This window comes from Daucus carota, chromosome 3 (assembly GCF_001625215.2).
Source record: "Daucus carota subsp. sativus chromosome 3, DH1 v3.0, whole genome shotgun sequence".
In the NCBI taxonomy this organism is placed as follows: domain Eukaryota; kingdom Viridiplantae; phylum Streptophyta; class Magnoliopsida; order Apiales; family Apiaceae; genus Daucus; species Daucus carota.
The window spans coordinates 7402720-7419486 of NC_030383.2; the positions used below are offsets into that span (position 1 = coordinate 7402720).

A 16767-nucleotide genomic window follows, 5' to 3' on the forward strand; every position below is an offset into this window, starting at 1 on the left:
ATTGATTTAGATATATTTTTCACATTTAGTGACATGTACGTGTTTTGTAAAAGATAAATTTTAGTAAATATATAATTAATTTATGAATATTTTTAACTCCCAATTATTAGAAAATGATGTATTTTACATATTAAAAAGAACTAGGGGAAGATAATAAAATGACTATGAAATTGTCGATATAACATTATTTAACAAAAAATAATAAACACGTCATGTCTTATAACGAATAATAAAAATATCTGAATAACTTTCTTAAAAAAACTCTATTAAAAGTCTTATTATAAAATTCTGAAACCCTACTACTTTGATTATAATTTTCAGGTTGTTGAATTCATTTTCCAATTTTTTCTAAATAAATTCACACCTTTCATTTTATTATCTATTTAATTTATTATAAATTTTACATATAATTCGATCTATAGATACAGTAACCTTATTATACAAATAAACACCTTTAATCATATTATATTTTATTTTCTATAAAATTTATAAATATATCTTGATCTGTAGTATATACACATAATATTGTATATATGTATATGTGAGTATATATGTATAATCAAAAGATGCGGATGAATTGGGTCAAGTCCAAATCTAAAAAAAATTGTTTTATGATGCTCAATAAACAATTTTTTTCATAATAATTATATTGAGTGTCACTCGACCAAGCACATGAGATATGAGATAGGGTTAATTATCTATTTGGTTATTGAAGTGAATTTAATGCATCATGGTCACTAAATTGAAAACGGTATCAAGATTGTCACTGAAGTCATCATAAATATCAAGTACCTCGAAATATGAATACAAGCAGTAAAAAAATTACTTATAGAGTTTCACACATTATTTTTGAATGTTACTATGACTAAATAAAAAATTATAACTTCTAGTATTTGCAATAATATGTTTAGATAATTAACCCATATGAGATACGTTAATATGATTGCTTTTGTTAAACAAACCTCTCTCACTTCCCAAGCCGAAAATAGACGTTATAAAGGGATCAAAGGTCACTGTAAAATCCTGTGATTTTATTTATTTATTTAAATATTTTATTTAATTAGTATTGCTATTATGAGTTAGATATTAGATTTAGATTGTTTGTATTTATGTATTTAGATATTAGTATTAATTGGAAGCTTCTAGAATTTATTTTGTGTTAGTTATTTGAATAATAAAATAGAGAGAATTCTTTATTAATGGAAAGAAGCGTAGAAATATTTTCAAAAATCGAAATCTTTTTTAGAAAACCTTATATTTGGAAATTGGTTTATGAGGTGGAGAAAATTGTGACTCAGGTTTGGAACTTCCTATTTACGATTAGGTTTTATGTGCTATATAAGAACCCCTTTAGAATTCGAATAAGTCGTACAGTAATTTACGTGGACGGGTATGCTCTCTTTTTCTCTTTGATTATAACACGTATATGTTGACTTGAGATATTGATTTCTTGCTTCTTATCATGTGTATTTGATGTGAATATATCTTGTTTGTCTATTTGTTTATGTTGAAATTCGTATATAGTATTTTCTGTGAATCAGTTGGGTTGTAAAAATCGTAGTAAATTGAAAATTGATCGGATTTTGTTGATTCTGGACATTCTGAAAAGCTCCTTTCGTTATATACAACTCGTGTCTCATGACGTATTTCAGAATTAGCAGTGTATCTATGCTTAAAATCACATTCTTTGTTACCCTTCAGTTCTTAGTCGCGAAACTTTTTCCCATGTTCAAAAATTCGCTATAAATTGATCGTATGTCGAAAATTTACTCGTGATACCAATCTGAAAATCTTGAGATATAATCTTTCGTTATCAGTCATACCCAATTGTTGTTTAAATTGATTTAATTGTCTAAACTGACTTATAAAGATTCAGGGCTGTTTATACTTTTCTGCTGAGTTGTTCCGTGTTTAAAAATTCATATCTTCCTCGTTATTTGCCATAAAATTGTGATCTTTACCAATTCTGAAACCTCTGAGAATGATCTTTAAGTGTTTAGTTATAGTCTAGTTGAGATCAGTTTGTTTGCTTCGTCAAAATCTGCTTTGAATGTAAACTGCTCCTGAGTAAAATTCTGCTGTGTTACTTGAACTTCTAAAATTCATAACTAATTCGTTATCTGTCTGTTTATTATGAATCTGGTAATTTTGGAATCCTTATTGAATGTTCTTTAATTCTCCAGTTGACTTTATTCTCATATTCAGAAGCTATCTTTGGATAATATTGAGATTTGTAACAGCATGCATGTTATTTATCTTACTCAATAATTGCATTGTGTTATTTGCTATTAGTTGCTAAAGTTTGAATTTTGTTAAGACTTGTTATGTGCCTTGCTCTTGATTGTTTAAGGAGTACTACATGTTAATTATGTTTTGTTTGTTAATTAAATGTATAGGCTTTGTTCGGGTTATTAATTTCGGATTTTAAGTGTCGACTTTGAGGTAAGTACCTTTTGACTTACTTTTATTTTCGAAAGGATATTTTGATTTCGCAAATTTCAGATTTTTGTTATAAGATATAAGAATTTTGTTTCGAAATTTATAAGATATAAGACATGAGAATCTTTGAAGACCCAGTCTCTACGTTTCGAACCCGTTCGTAATTTACGCTATAGTTCCGGAACTAGCCTTAGATACCTTTAGTAGGCGCACAAGTGTGCAACTTTAGATACCTGCTAAGGGCGCGTGATTATTGAACTTTAGATCCCGGTCACTGGGAAAGTGTGACGAAAGAATAAGAATAAGATCCCGGTCACTGGGAAAGTGTGGCCGTAGAGCAAGACTGTGGTATTTATAAGATTTTTTATTTCTGTTCTGTTTTAAATTCTGTTTGCTGTTAAAATATAAACTGTGGGTTGGATTTGTTTTTACAAGTGTTTTAAAAATTATTATTGTTTTGAGGAACAATGTTTTATAAAAACACCCACTTATTTCGAGATTAATTGTTGGTCAAATTGTTACTTGCTGAGCTGTGTAGCTCATCCCCTTTTACAGTTTTTCAGGTTTGATTTAAGAACGAGTTGATGTGCATTGGATTTGGAGTTCAGTGATGTTAGATTTGGATTGACTTTTGGACTTCCGTTAGCTGCGCATTTGTAGTAGTCACCTTTGTAATTTTGATTTAAGTAATGATAGTATTTATGTTGTGAAATTAGTTTTTAATATTCCGAAAATTCGGGATGTTACAGTCACAGACATAAAAAAATAATCTACTATTCCCTTTAATTTTAGTCATCAATCTATATAAGATCACCATATTCTTGATAATTTTTCCGTAAACAAATTATCGTATTAAATCTTGATCTTGATTTTTTTAAAAGAAAGAAACTAATTTAATAATAAAAAATCATACAACATCTAAAAAACAATCGAGTCGAATAAATATAAAACAGATTATATCACTCATTAATCTAATATTTAATCAAGCGATTTTTTGAAATTGATATACGTACGCGTATTGCATTCACTGCAACCAGTGGTCGTAATTGCAATATCATATAAATTTTTATCGCTAAATCAAATTCTTAAAAATATGACAGATCTGTCGTCCTTAACATTGAATCACACTTGAACACCCACCCTTTCCACGGAGATGACAAACAAAATTCAAATATATCAAGAGCAAAATTCACCCACAAAAAAATTTATCAAACAAAAACAAAATTTTGAAAGATAAAAATCCTTATTTGGAGAGTATTGTTAATAAAAATGCGACCAAATTAAAAGAAAAAAAATAATCTTGGACTTTGCATCGGTGAATCCTGATTAAAAAAAGAAGAAGAAGAGATTGAGATGTTTTATTTTTAGAATTTTGTGAAGTTTCAACGACTTTTTGTCTCAAAACACTCAGAATACTTGATAAATGTACATATTTTTATCCTGATTAATAATTCTAAACTTTTTTGAGTACAAGATTCCTGTTATCAACAATGTATACCTCTCAATTTCATCCGCAAACTTTTGATTTACGAGCACCAAAATATTTTTTACAAACACCAATTAGACACTAGCAATTGTATTAAGTGTATATCGCTGTCGGTATGTCTTTGTTGAAAAATTCAGACATACAAGTCGAGGCATACCATAACCACATATATCGCCGTGACTTCTATCTTTGATATTTCAAAGTCTCCCCTCTCAGACTCTATTTATTCCCTGCCCACCTTGCCACAAATATCTCAAAAGAAAAACCTCTGAATTTTTTCGGTAAAGCTTCCACTTAAACAGCGGACTATAGTTAGTCTAAAATTATAATTCATTAATTAAATTATCTGATATTATAGTTATTGGTTGATAATCAATTATGTATATTTACCATTAATATGGTAAAAATGAGAACTAAAATTAACGGGTGAAGTCACCGCCTAGCAATTAGTAGGATAACTGGAGATTAATCGGAACGACTAATGAGATATATTTATATAATATATAACATATTAAATTTATTATACTAGTTTAAAAAAAAGCTATAATTAATTGGATTTAAAAATAATCGACAAAATATTTTTCAGAAATAATCCTCAAAAGCCCACAGGAACCGAGTTGATGCTCCCAGATCCATAGCATGATTAGTTAAAGCAAGTGAATGATTTGGATCGAATCGACAATTTTTAAATTATGCGTATTATTCGAGAATTTTACTCAGAATATTATCATCAGAGAAAGAAAAAAGTTCATTGAAATGCTTAAATTAGGAAGATATTCCAATAACACATTCTAAAAAGTACTATCATTATGTTTTATGGAGAAGCAAAAGCAATCTTCAGGATATAATAATGATATTATGTGATCGTGACGCCACTTAGCAAGGTCAATAACACCATCATTTTGATCTATACATGGTTTAATCATGTTATAATATCGTATACACTATACACTATTCTATCCTGTTCAAAATAAGACAATTACCTTGTTAAAAAATATATGTATATATATCAAAAATGCTTATATATAAAAATATTCCTCCATCTGTGTCTAATTATATGTATAATTTCAATTTTTAACTAGTTAAATTGATCATAATTTTCTTCAGATGTATATATATATATATATATATTATATAATTGAAAAAAAAATAAAAAATCATATCACCAAAAGTATATTTAATCTTTCTAATATTATAACTTCCGATTCCAATTTCATAAAATAAAAAAACAATTATTTTTAATTATTTCATCAATTTTTTTTTAAAACTAAAATGAATATGAGACGGAGTGAATGCAGATGTATTCAGGCATGCAGCGAGTAATATAAGCGAATTTTTTATATAGAAAATTCAAGGTGGAGTAGCTTATGCAGTACAAAGTCGGAGAATTTTATATGTTGATTTGTATTGAAGTACAACTAATTCTGTCTTTGTCAGATTAATGCAGTACAATAGTTGTATGTTCTGCCTTGTTATGGTAATCTCTATATAAATTTCAAACCCTACATTTCCACAATGCACATCTCCAATGTCTTCATCTCACCTCTTGTTCAAGACCCTCCTTCTCCTCTGTCTCCTCTTCGTCTCGGCCACCGCTCACGGCGGCGGCGGCGACGACGAGGACCATGAGCATGACTCAGAGCCGGTTGATCTGCGAAACAAATCGCTGATTCTGGTGAAGATATGGTGTTTGATACTGGTGTTTGTGGGGACTTTTGTGGGTGGGATTTCGCCGTATTTTATGAAATGGAACGAGGGGTTTCTGGTTCTGGGGACTCAGTTTGCTGGCGGGGTGTTTTTGAGCACGGCGATTATGCATTTCTTGAGCGATGCGAATGAGACTTTTGAGGATTTGAGTGATAAGGAGTACCCGTTTGCGTTTATGTTGGCTTGTGCGGGTTACTTGTTGACCATGCTGGCTGATTCTGTTATTTCTTATGTTTATGGCAAGCAGAAGACCACGAGTGTTTCGGCTAATGATGTTGAGCTGCAAGGTCTGTTCTTCTCATTCGGCTCTTTCGTTTCATGTATCTAAAATGAGAATTTATTTGGATGCGAATAGATTTTCTGCTTCGGGGTTGTGATATCTGATATAGGGTGTAAGGTGTAAGGAATGGAACGGAAGAAGGAATGAAATTCCGATCTTTCCAGATTCATTTACCCCGGCCAACCACAACATTCGGGTTAATAGTTATTTGCATCTAAATTTATCAGGCTGTCCTGCGTACCGGTGTGATTTTTTTAGCTCATATTATTCTTGAAACTAGCCATGTGTTTATTGATTTTTGGTTGATCTAAAAAAAAAATTAGCAAAAATTTTAGTATTGCATAATCCTCATTCGGATCTTATAGAATTGTGGTTGCGGTTATCGCTTAAGCTTGGTCATATTTAAGAATTCCTTCAAGTATATACTACTCATTTTACAACTTTTTTTTACCAAGACTTGAGATTTGTAATGAGTTGACCTCTGATCTGAACTTTGTTTCTAGAGTGTGTGATAAAAGATGGTTTGCTCTGCAACATGAGCTTATTGTATATAGATGAGTTGGATCAAAAACAAACTACAAAGACTGTATACAGTACTACTATTGCTGATTTGTAAATGGTTTGTAGATTTTGTAGGTTAAAATGATCTAGTAAATTGTAACATGACCGCAAATACCTTACATGTGTTTTTACTCTATCCTTAAATATGTTTGACTTGATGTTTCACCAATCTGTTTGGTATTATCATTTATTAAGTTATATGTTGATAATTCTGCAGGTGATCAGAGTGAAAAACGCGATGACACCGAAATACCTGTGTCATCTTCACAATTACAGGTAAGAATGAGAAAGGCTATTGCACCAGAAATTTTAATTGACTTTTTGATCTGCAATGATTTCTTGCTCGTAGTTGACGATTTGCTACAGTATATTTATATACCTGTTTCTCTGCTTTCCCAGGGTCATCATTCAACCAACCACTTTGTGAATGCCCCAGTGGCCAGTGCTTCTTCTGTTGGAGACAGCATCTTATTGATTTTTGCATTATGCTTTCACTCTGTCTTTGAGGGGATAGCCATCGGAATTGCAGATACTAAAGCTGATGCTTGGAAAGCCCTCTGGACAATATCTTTGCACAAGATATTTGCAGCCATTGCAATGGGAATAGCACTTCTTAGAATGATTCCTGACCGCCCTCTCTTATCATGTGTGGCATACGCTTTTGCCTTCGCCATTTCAAGTCCAATTGGTGTCGCCATTGGAATTGTAATAGATGCCACAACTCAGGGTGCTGTGGCAGATTGGATCTTTGCCATATCTATGGGCTTAGCCTGTGGTGTTTTCATCCATGTATCTATTAATCATCTGCTAACCAAAGGTTACGCCCCCCTGAAGTCTGTGAAGGTCGACACTCCACATTACAGATTCTTGGCAGTCACATTGGGTGTTGCGGTGATTGCTGTAGTGATGATATGGGACACATAAACTGTATTTGCAAATTATTCAATAGATATACTATTTCTGAAACAGTTTGATTACTGCTTAGCTAAGAGTGCAAAGATAACAATGTACAATTGCTTATTTCCTGTTTGGTGGTTTGCTGAAGTTATGAAGGATACGATTTTAGTAAATTGACTCCCTATGTTATGCTGGTGTCCCAATAACAGCTTAAATGCCCTATAGATTGTGTGCCAAACAGCCTAGTCGATGCAACAGAATATGCAGCAAAGATGCTGTAAACAATGTTTCTGCGCATAGTGACACCCTAACAAGGTCTGCAATATCTTGCATTGAACATCCTGCAAAGTGACACCCTAACAAGGCCTGCAATATCTCGCATTGAACATCCTGCAAAAGTAGATGAGAACTCGGTCAAGGAAATTATTTACATTCGAAGTCATAATCCCGCGTGCACAAGTTATCAAGCATCGACTTGCAGAATGTGTTTGTCGCAATGCATTGAGCAGCACACTACTGAAGAACAATCTTATTCATTCCACTTCCAACAGAAGCAAAGAAATCATTGTTCGCCGGAACCAGAAGTAAAAATACTCTGATATTCTTCTTACTTGCTGGCTTGCTGCACTTTCATTGCTTTATTATGTTGATCCCCTCGAATTCGATAGCCCTGAATGAAATGCAAGTACAGAGTATACATCAACGCCTTTAAGTTTTTTCTGTCATTTCTGTGGAAGTTCTTCCTCTCCCACACTTGTGCTGGGCTGATATCAGAACATCTGAATAAATTGCAATCACATATCATTCAGCAAATAGTGATATTTGTATGATAGTGGTGTTTGGCTAAAAAGCCGTTCCGAAAATGAAAACGATTTTTAATAATTTTTATATTATTTACCTTTTTAGAAATTAATATTTAATATTACTAAAATGGTTCTTATTCATTATTCAATAAAAAAATAATTATTTTCAAATAAAAATATATATTTGTTTATTAACTTACTATTTTTTCTAAAAATAAGAATTTATTTATGAAGAGTCGCTTTTTTTGAAATCATGAAGAGTATCTTAAATAAAACAGATTATCTTAAAAAAAAAAGAGAGAAAAATTTCCCAGTCATCTGCTTCTCTCATATTTCACTTTTTAAATTTGGGCCAAATATCCTAATTAAATAAGATATTCTTTCTGTCCCACCAGATTCTTTACTCTTTTCTTATTTGATCTTCTCATTCATTTCTTTACATTAAAAAACTTTTTAAATTGGTCGTCTCATTCATTTTTTTACATTAAAAAACTTTCGTAAATTAGTTAATGAATCCCACCATTTTTCCACTTTTCTCTCTTTTATACATCTTTCTTAACTTTCGTCCCCAAACCCAATGTAGGCAATTGGGTGGGATGGGGAGAGTATGATAAAAGGAAGTTGAAATTAATATTAAAAAAATGTATAAATAAAGGGTGAAATGGTCAAAGTGCCGAACGCAGAGTAGCTTATGCGTCAAAGCAGTACGATGTCCGAAAATACATCTTCGTATCCCTTTCCACTGAAGTAGAGACAAACGATGTCTCTGTCATTCACACCCTGTGTGCAGTACAATCTGTTATTACATCATTAAACTAACTTACAATCCACGCCTATATACATTTCGACAATGCTCTTCTCTGCTTACAATTACAATCCCCATGTCTCCAGCTCACCTCTTCTACACATCCCTCCTACTCTCTCTTGTCATCTCCGCCGCCGCACACGGCGGAGGCGATGAGGATGACGACGCCTCAGCCACCCCAGTTGATCTACGCAGCAAATCGTTGATTCTGGTGAAGATATGGTGTTTGATAATCGTGTTTTTCGGGACATTTGTGGGCGGGATATCGCCGTATTTTATGAAATGGAACGAGGGGTTTTTGGTTCTGGGGACTCAGTTTGCTGGCGGGGTGTTCTTGGGGACGGCGCTTATGCATTTTCTGAGTGATGCGAATGAGACTTTTGGGGATTTGAGTGATAAGGCTTATCCGTTTGCGTTTATGTTGGCTTGTGTGGGATACCTGTTTACTATGCTTGCTGATTCTGTCATTTCTTATGTTTATGGCAAGCACAAGACCACTACTGATGTGGAGCTTCAAGGTCCTTTTCTCTCGCCTTGATTCCTCTTTTATTTGTAGTTTATAATACATTTTTGTGCTGGTTTAAATGTAGATTCGTTTAGCCTATAATCTGAATCTCGATTTGTAGTGATGACATTTAAATATAGCTGAAAAAGAAATTTTAGTATGGTAGGCTAAATTTTAGAGGGAGGCTTCAATATAAAATATTCTAAATTTTAGTTTTAAAAAAAAAACTATAGGAGTCGGGAGTGCTTAACCCCCCTGAGCACCCCTTCTAGATTCGCCACTGGATGTGACTGGTGGTTAGTAGAGTTTTTATAGGTTAAAATGGATTGCCATGCCCCATGATCGTATCCGTGTGTGTTTCTAAAATAATGTAGTAATTTTACCTACGAATAACAGACTGGTGAGATTGATGTTTTATAGTACTGTTGTTGGTGATTTGTCGATGTTTGTAATGTTCATGGGGTAAATTAATGATCATTTGGTGCAACACCACTTTGTTTATGTATGAGTGTGGGATCTTTAAATTTGTTTATGACTAAATCTCACAATTTATTGGTTAAATGCCTAAATTTGTTCCACCAGTCTTGACTAATCGCAACACTATTTGGATGTGCCTCCTGATTAAGATAGCTTGTGAATTGTAATCCAATCTGTTAAAATCAATTTTCTTTAAACTATAACCTGATGAAGACCAGTTGATTTGAAGGCTTAAAAACTATGTGAACAATATAATCAGGTTAGGTTAGAGATATATACTTTTATGTTTAATTAGAGATTAGACCTTCGTCATGGTGCTATTGAAAAAGAAACTTGTTGACCTTTTCTTTTAAAATGTTTAAAATATTTGTTTGGCAAATGTGCAGGCGATCAGATTGAAAAAGTCGATGGCAATGGAAATGTCCAACCTTCACAAGATCAGGTAAGGATTGGAAAGTTTGTAACTGAGATTTACAGTTAAAGTTTTTGATGTGCAACGAAATTTTGCTTGTAGTTGAAAATTAAGTACAGTATTTTTTCTTTGTTCCGCCAGGGTCATTGTTCAACCAACCCCTTTGTGGATGCCCCTGCGACAACTGCTTCTTCCGTTGGGGATAGCATCTTATTGATTTTTGCATTATGCTTTCACTCTGTCTTTGAGGGGATAGCAATCGGAATTGCAGATACTAAAGCTGATGCTTGGAAAGCCCTCTGGACAATATCTTTGCACAAGATATTTGCAGCCATTGCAATGGGAATAGCACTTCTTAGAATGATTCCTGACCGCCCCCTCTTATCATGCGCGACATATGCTTTTGCCTTTGCTATCTCAACTCCGGTTGGTGTTGCCATTGGAATTGTAATAGATGCCACAACTCAGGGTGCAGTTGCAGATTGGATCTTTGCCATATCCATGGGCTTAGCCTGTGGTGTGTTCGTCTATGTATCAATAAATCATCTGCTAACCAAAGGCTATGCCCCCCTTAAGTCGGTGAAGGTCGACACTCCACATCACAAATTCTTGGCAGTTACCTTCGGTGTGGGGGTGATTGCTGTAGTGATGATATGGGACACTTAGATTCGTCGGTACATTGTTGGATGTTTTATCATCAAACACTTTGTTAGCAGGCTAGATAAAGATATATTGTAAATGTGTTAATTTCCTTGCTTTGTTGGCATGTGATGATGTACTAGAAAGGATTTCATAATGGTATTTTGACTCTGTCCATTTTATAGATGGATGGTGTTGGCACTTTTTATCACATTGCTAGATTGAAACTCAACTTCTGAAAGTTGCTCTATTGACTTTCATGTAAGAAATTTCAATGTGATACTATTTTATACAATTCAATTTACAGCAAGTTTTTATTGGCCTCCATTTTGATTTCAGATTTAACTCACCCATAATATTTGTTTTCAAAAAAAAAAAAAAAACACCTCACGTAAGCATATGATTTTCAAATCATTGGATAAATATTGGGTTAGAATCCTAACATGATTTTAACACGTCAAAAATCATTGTACAAGGTTTATTGTTAAAAAACACTGAATGTTAAGGCATGATCCAAAAATCTAAATTTAGGGCAATTCTGGTCCAAAACACTTCAAACATGACTAAAAAGTGATCCAAATTTGGATCAGTGAATAGTATTGGTCCAAATTTGGATCACTACTATTCACTGATCCAAATCTTTTTAACATTAAAATATTATTACTTTTATTATTTGATGATTTTGTTAATGTTATTAAAGATAGATTAATTAAGAATAGAATATAAATAAAACAATGATTAATTACAAATTAAAATTTCAAAATACATAAAATTTCAACAATTTATCAATTGCTACAGAAAAATCAAAGACAAATATTGTTCATCACGAGTTTCGAAATGCACTAATTGAGGGAAAAATATACTAATTCTAAGAATTAGTATATTAATGTAATATTTTATTATTTTTAATTTAGTTTTATGTACCGTTTTAACTTTTTCGAATTATTTTGTAATATTTTATCTTTGTCTATTTGTTAATTATATTATTATAATTAATGACGAAATTAGTTAATCATTTTTTAAAATATTTAAAATCAAAATATGTGAATATTATAAAGATGAATGAATTTGAATCCATATTTGAATCACATAATTGTCGCCCCAAATTTGGATCATTTGGTGATCCAAATTTGGACTTATAATTGGAGTTGACCTTAGGATATTCGTCCAACTATTCGAAAATTAGATGTGGCCTAGCCCTCAAAGCCTCGATAGTTGTGAACGGCGACCTGATATTAACAATAAAAAATAGACCGACCCTAAATATCTAAGCATGAGACACGTAAGCAGCTTCTGTATCATACACAACAAGACAACTTGTGCAAGTATCAACGCCTCTATCTAACACCGTTCCTCTCCAGATTTGATCATAAACCTTGCTATAAATAAACACACATATACATATCTAAACTTTACTCACAAAACATTAATCGAGCAGACACACATATACATACATAGTAATGGGGAATGTGTTCTGTCTATTCTGCGGATGTATAGGCCAATCCAACGTTGGTGTGGTTGAGAAATGGGGACGCTTCGAGAAGCTAGCTCAGCCTGGTCTTAATTTCTTCAATCCTTTCGCCGGAGAGTTCATCGCCGGCGTTCTTTCCACCAGAATCAACTCCCTTGATGTCAAAATCGAGACCAAAACTAAGGTTTTTATCCCATATTTATTTTAATCTCGATAAATTGATAAAATTGATTTAGTTTAATCCGGCCTTTCAAATTGATGCAATTATAAAGGTCTACTGTATGAATATGTAATCATGGTTGATTTAGTGGTTATGATTAAACTGGAAATGGATATGCCCGGATCTTTTTAGCGTTTAGTTTGGTTAATTTTTCGGGGTACTTTTATTGTTTGTTAAGCTCTCAGGAGTTGCTAGAAGCAGTGGATGATCCTTTCATCCGTTTTGTGCTACTGTTAGTATGGTTGATATATAGTACACGTAAATGATGTGGAATTGAATTAGGGAATCAAATTTAAGCAACTAACTTATGGTTAAATAGGGAGTTTGAAGTCAAATAGTGTTCTGATTAATTTATATTGATATAGTTCTACACACGTGATCAAATCGTCAGATGGCCTAAATGTAAATAAAGGGGAAGTGTGTTGTAAGATAAGCTATGAGCAAACAGATCTTACTTTTGATAACTAGAGCTGACATGATACTGCCACAAATAGAGACTGAATATTACTGCCTAAGCAGAGAACAGACGTAAACAACCCATTATGCATCACAACAGCCTGCAAAACGGAATTATATGAACAGGGGATGGATTCCTCGTCATCAAATGAAACATCAAGGTTCTGTAACACATCATCTGTGGATGATACCAGCCAACTAGTTCTTGCTTGCTAGACTGAATAACCTAGTTGACCCTAGAGAGGTTGTTCATGATATTTAGTTTGATTATGTTCTATCCTCAATTTTATGCCTTTAAGTTTGGCACCTATTATTGTTTTATTCTTCATTTCAAGATCATGTAAAGAAAATGAAGATATTACCCGGCCTTTCAGGTTTGCAAAATTACTCTGATATTTATAACCTTTGCAGTTTGACCTTTACTGGAAAGAAAATGCTGAATCTCTTATTTTGAGGAAGAGAAGCCATGCTCTTTATAATCTCACATGAACAAGCTTTAATCTTCTATATTATAAAATTAGATATGCCACAACATACGTTTTATTTCTTGTTCTGCCATGTCACAGTATAAACATTGATGCAATTTACTTCAGAGACCCAAAAAATGAACTCGTTATTGCTTTTTTCCGTTCCTTATGTGAGCCAGTAGCCACTGGCACCAACTTTGTGAACAACAGGTGAATCGTTGTAATTTGTTTGAGGTTTGGTACTGTGGTCTATAAGTGGACTTTTTCTTAATTTCTTGGGAAGAAGGCTCTGGCTTCACTTTAGGCTAACAGGGGCTGTTAAAAAATAATATCTGTTTACTGTTCCTAACATCAGCTTAAGGAGAGTTGATCATCTAAATGTTATCAGAGTTATCCTGTTCAAGCCCCCAACCCCCAATGTCCTCGAATTTTGATGTGGACACCTTTATTCTTGCCCCATAGTGAGTTTGTACCCCAGTGGATTGGTTATGATGATATGTTCTTTACCCTTAAAGGCTTTCGATTCGCAGGTTTTTAAATGTAAGCTTGATTTATCCAAACAACGTAATGTTTTGGGTGGGTTGGTTATCTAATATTGGCCTTTTTGTTGATTTTGACTGTCAAAAAGTCATAAGTAGCTTTTAAGGGTAGTTTCTACTGAAGGGGTGGTTTTTAATTTTGTCGGGATTGAGTTATAATCCTTTCTTAATTATATTCTTTTGTCACTTAGCCTATTTCTATGTTGGAAACACATCTCCCTTCTGTCGGGATCTAGTTTTTCTTTAGAAGCTCTTCTTGGAAGGAAAATAGTGGCATTATGTTTTAGGTCACTCATATATTTTTTTGAGAACACTGATGAAACTTTAATTATGCAGGACAATGTTTTTGTGCAAATGATTTGCTCAATTCAGTACCGTGTTATAAAGGAAAATGCTGATGATGCTTTCTATGAATTGCAAAATCCCGAGGAGCAGATCCAGGCATATGTATTTGATGGTAAGTTTCTTAGGGGCATATCTGTCTTGTTATTCTATAAATATGTACAATTCAATTGCAGAAGATATATACTTTTTGGCCTGGGTGTATAATTATTCCCAGTCTATCATAGGGAGTCTATTTGAAACTATTAGTGCAGTATTTGGGATGGCTGTCTTTTTTTGTATGAGCAAATGGGCATAGCAATAGAGTTCCAGAGTTTCACTACTAAATTTCAGTTAACAAACTTAACAATTTTGTGTACTTTAAATTGAAAAGGGATGATTTGTATTATATAATTACACAAGTATTTATTTCTCTACATATTCCTTTTGTGTACGTAGTGGTTCGGGCCCAGGTTCCCAGGATGACATTGGATGAACTTTTTGAGCAGAAAGGTGATGTTGCTAAATCTGTCATGGAGGAACTTGAGAAGGTACATTCATAACTCCTGATATAGATAATTATTTCCCATTTTATGTTATGGGATACAGTTTTCTTCTTTTATCTTTTTATTTTTTTCTAGATCTTCTATCTTTCTTTTTTTATGACATGCATGATTTGTTTATTTCCTGTAGACTGTATCTTATACCAGTTCTCTCAACTTACTTGTCTATATTAATTGTTTCATTATTAGCTAAATGTACATGACAATTATCTATAATGATATTTGTAAATTAACGGCATAACTAGACTTTAAGAAAGTGAATTGTTCTTTATAAGTTCACCTGGCGAATGGCGATGCAACATTTATAGGTTCTACTGCTACTTGAGTTTACTTGATAACAGGCTTCTTCTCTAGGAATTTAAACTTGCGTTACACCTGCCTCGCACAACATTTCTTTAGCATTTATATGATCTTATGCATCTGTTCGAGGCTGCCTTCTAGATTGTCACCTAGGCATGGTTTTTCTGTCAGCATTCAGAACTCCTAAAAAAAGAGTTTTATCTTTAACAGAAGCCATATTAGTACGTTAACTCCTATTGATTTAAATTCGTCAGGTCATGGGAGAGTACGGGTACAACATAGAGCACATACTGATGGTTGATATCATTCCTGATCCCTCTGTGCGTACCGCAATGAACGAAATCAATGCAGGTGATGATTACTGTGAAGGCATATTATCTGCTATTTTGGTCATTTATTACAAACTTTCTGGACACAGACTTCAACATGCGTCTAATGAATTTCTCAATCACTTCTTTTAAATATTCGAGAAGAGTACCATATGAATTCTGTTTCCAACAACCACCCTATATAATTCTATTTATTTATTTATTTTTTATTAAAATTGATATAGCAGACATCACCTGCCTACACATTAGAATTTAAATCTGGCCAATATTTATAGAGCTGGTATCTTTGTATTCTTTACTTGTGCCATCATGGCACCTAATTATCCACATACATGGCATTGGATCGTCAATTTCCTACTTAATAAATGTAGCTGTTGAGAAATGCAGTTTATAACCTCTCACTGAATTGTATAACTAAATGCAGCTCAAAGGATGCAGCTTGCTAGTGTTTATAAGGGAGAGGCAGAAAAAATACTTTTAGTTAAAAGGGCGGAAGCTGAGGCAGAGTCCAAGTACCTAGGCGGTGTTGGTGTTGCAAGGCAGAGGCAGGCAATAACCGATGGGTTGAGAGAGAACATATTAAACTTCTCTCACAAGGTTGAGGGAACCTCTGCTAAGGAGGTCATGGATCTTATCATGATCACTCAGTACTTCGACACAATCAAAGACCTTGGAAATTCGTCGAAGAATACAACAGTATTTCTACCCCATGGTCCAGGTCATGTCAGGGACATCAGTGATCAGATTCGCAATGGTTTGATGGAAGCTGAAAGCGGCCGTGTCAATGGCGTTTGAGTTTTGAATATACGAATCTTATTAAAAACATATTTACCTGGTACAGTTTACCTCCATTCTGTTTAGGGCCTGGTTAGAAATAAGTTCTTGAAAAGGAACTGTCAAGATATAGCGTATGAGCATGTGTTCATAACATTTCTATAATGCTTACACGTGAGAATGTGAGTTAAGATTGTATGTAAATTCATTTCCTGCTGTTGTTGGTTGATAAGGATTTACGTCATTTGTAATACTTTTGGTAACCTTGATTAAGTTTATAAACTGTTTCTTGTACTGGCAATTAGTTAGTGGCATA

At 33.4% G+C, this 16767-nt stretch overlaps 3 protein-coding genes across 3 annotated transcripts; all 3 read left to right on the top strand.

The window, feature by feature from the left end:
* The first annotated feature begins 5422 nt into the window (after positions 1-5422).
* Positions 5423-7543, top strand: LOC108210582 (zinc transporter 11). The gene is made up of 3 exons (XM_017381926.2): positions 5423-5919; positions 6691-6749; positions 6873-7543. The coding sequence occupies exons 1-3, from the start codon at positions 5454-5456 to the stop codon at positions 7395-7397; spliced, it is 1050 nt and encodes a 349-aa protein (XP_017237415.1). The 5' UTR covers positions 5423-5453; the 3' UTR covers positions 7398-7543.
* Positions 7544-8909: 1366 nt separating this feature from the next.
* On the top strand, positions 8910-11222 carry LOC108211563 (zinc transporter 11). Its single transcript, XM_017383196.2, has 3 exons — positions 8910-9496; positions 10347-10402; positions 10514-11222. The coding sequence occupies exons 1-3, from the start codon at positions 9055-9057 to the stop codon at positions 11036-11038; spliced, it is 1023 nt and encodes a 340-aa protein (XP_017238685.1). The 5' UTR covers positions 8910-9054; the 3' UTR covers positions 11039-11222.
* A 1023-nt stretch (positions 11223-12245) lies between these two features.
* On the top strand, positions 12246-16752 carry LOC108210546 (hypersensitive-induced response protein 4). Its single transcript, XM_017381876.2, has 5 exons — positions 12246-12666; positions 14501-14621; positions 14945-15036; positions 15603-15699; positions 16102-16752. Exons 1-5 carry the CDS (start codon positions 12472-12474, stop codon positions 16470-16472), a joined length of 876 nt encoding a protein of 291 aa, XP_017237365.1. The 5' UTR covers positions 12246-12471; the 3' UTR covers positions 16473-16752.
* The last annotated feature ends 15 nt before the right edge of the window (positions 16753-16767 follow it).

Coding starts and splice junctions, on each gene's coding strand:
- LOC108210582 (XM_017381926.2), top strand. CDS start 5,454: ATGTCTTCATCTCACCTCTTGTTCAAGACCCTCCTTCTCCTCTGTCTC. Junction 5,920..6,690: donor TAATGATGTTGAGCTGCAAG/GTCTGTTCTTCT, acceptor ATAATTCTGCAG/GTGATCAGAGTGAAAAACGC. Junction 6,750..6,872: donor TGTCATCTTCACAATTACAG/GTAAGAATGAGA, acceptor CTGCTTTCCCAG/GGTCATCATTCAACCAACCA.
- LOC108211563 (XM_017383196.2), top strand. CDS start 9,055: ATGTCTCCAGCTCACCTCTTCTACACATCCCTCCTACTCTCTCTTGTC. Junction 9,497..10,346: donor TACTGATGTGGAGCTTCAAG/GTCCTTTTCTCT, acceptor GCAAATGTGCAG/GCGATCAGATTGAAAAAGTC. Junction 10,403..10,513: donor TCCAACCTTCACAAGATCAG/GTAAGGATTGGA, acceptor TTGTTCCGCCAG/GGTCATTGTTCAACCAACCC.
- LOC108210546 (XM_017381876.2), top strand. CDS start 12,472: ATGGGGAATGTGTTCTGTCTATTCTGCGGATGTATAGGCCAATCCAAC. Junction 14,622..14,944: donor CCAGGCATATGTATTTGATG/GTAAGTTTCTTA, acceptor TTGTGTACGTAG/TGGTTCGGGCCCAGGTTCCC. Junction 15,700..16,101: donor AATGAACGAAATCAATGCAG/GTGATGATTACT, acceptor AACTAAATGCAG/CTCAAAGGATGCAGCTTGCT.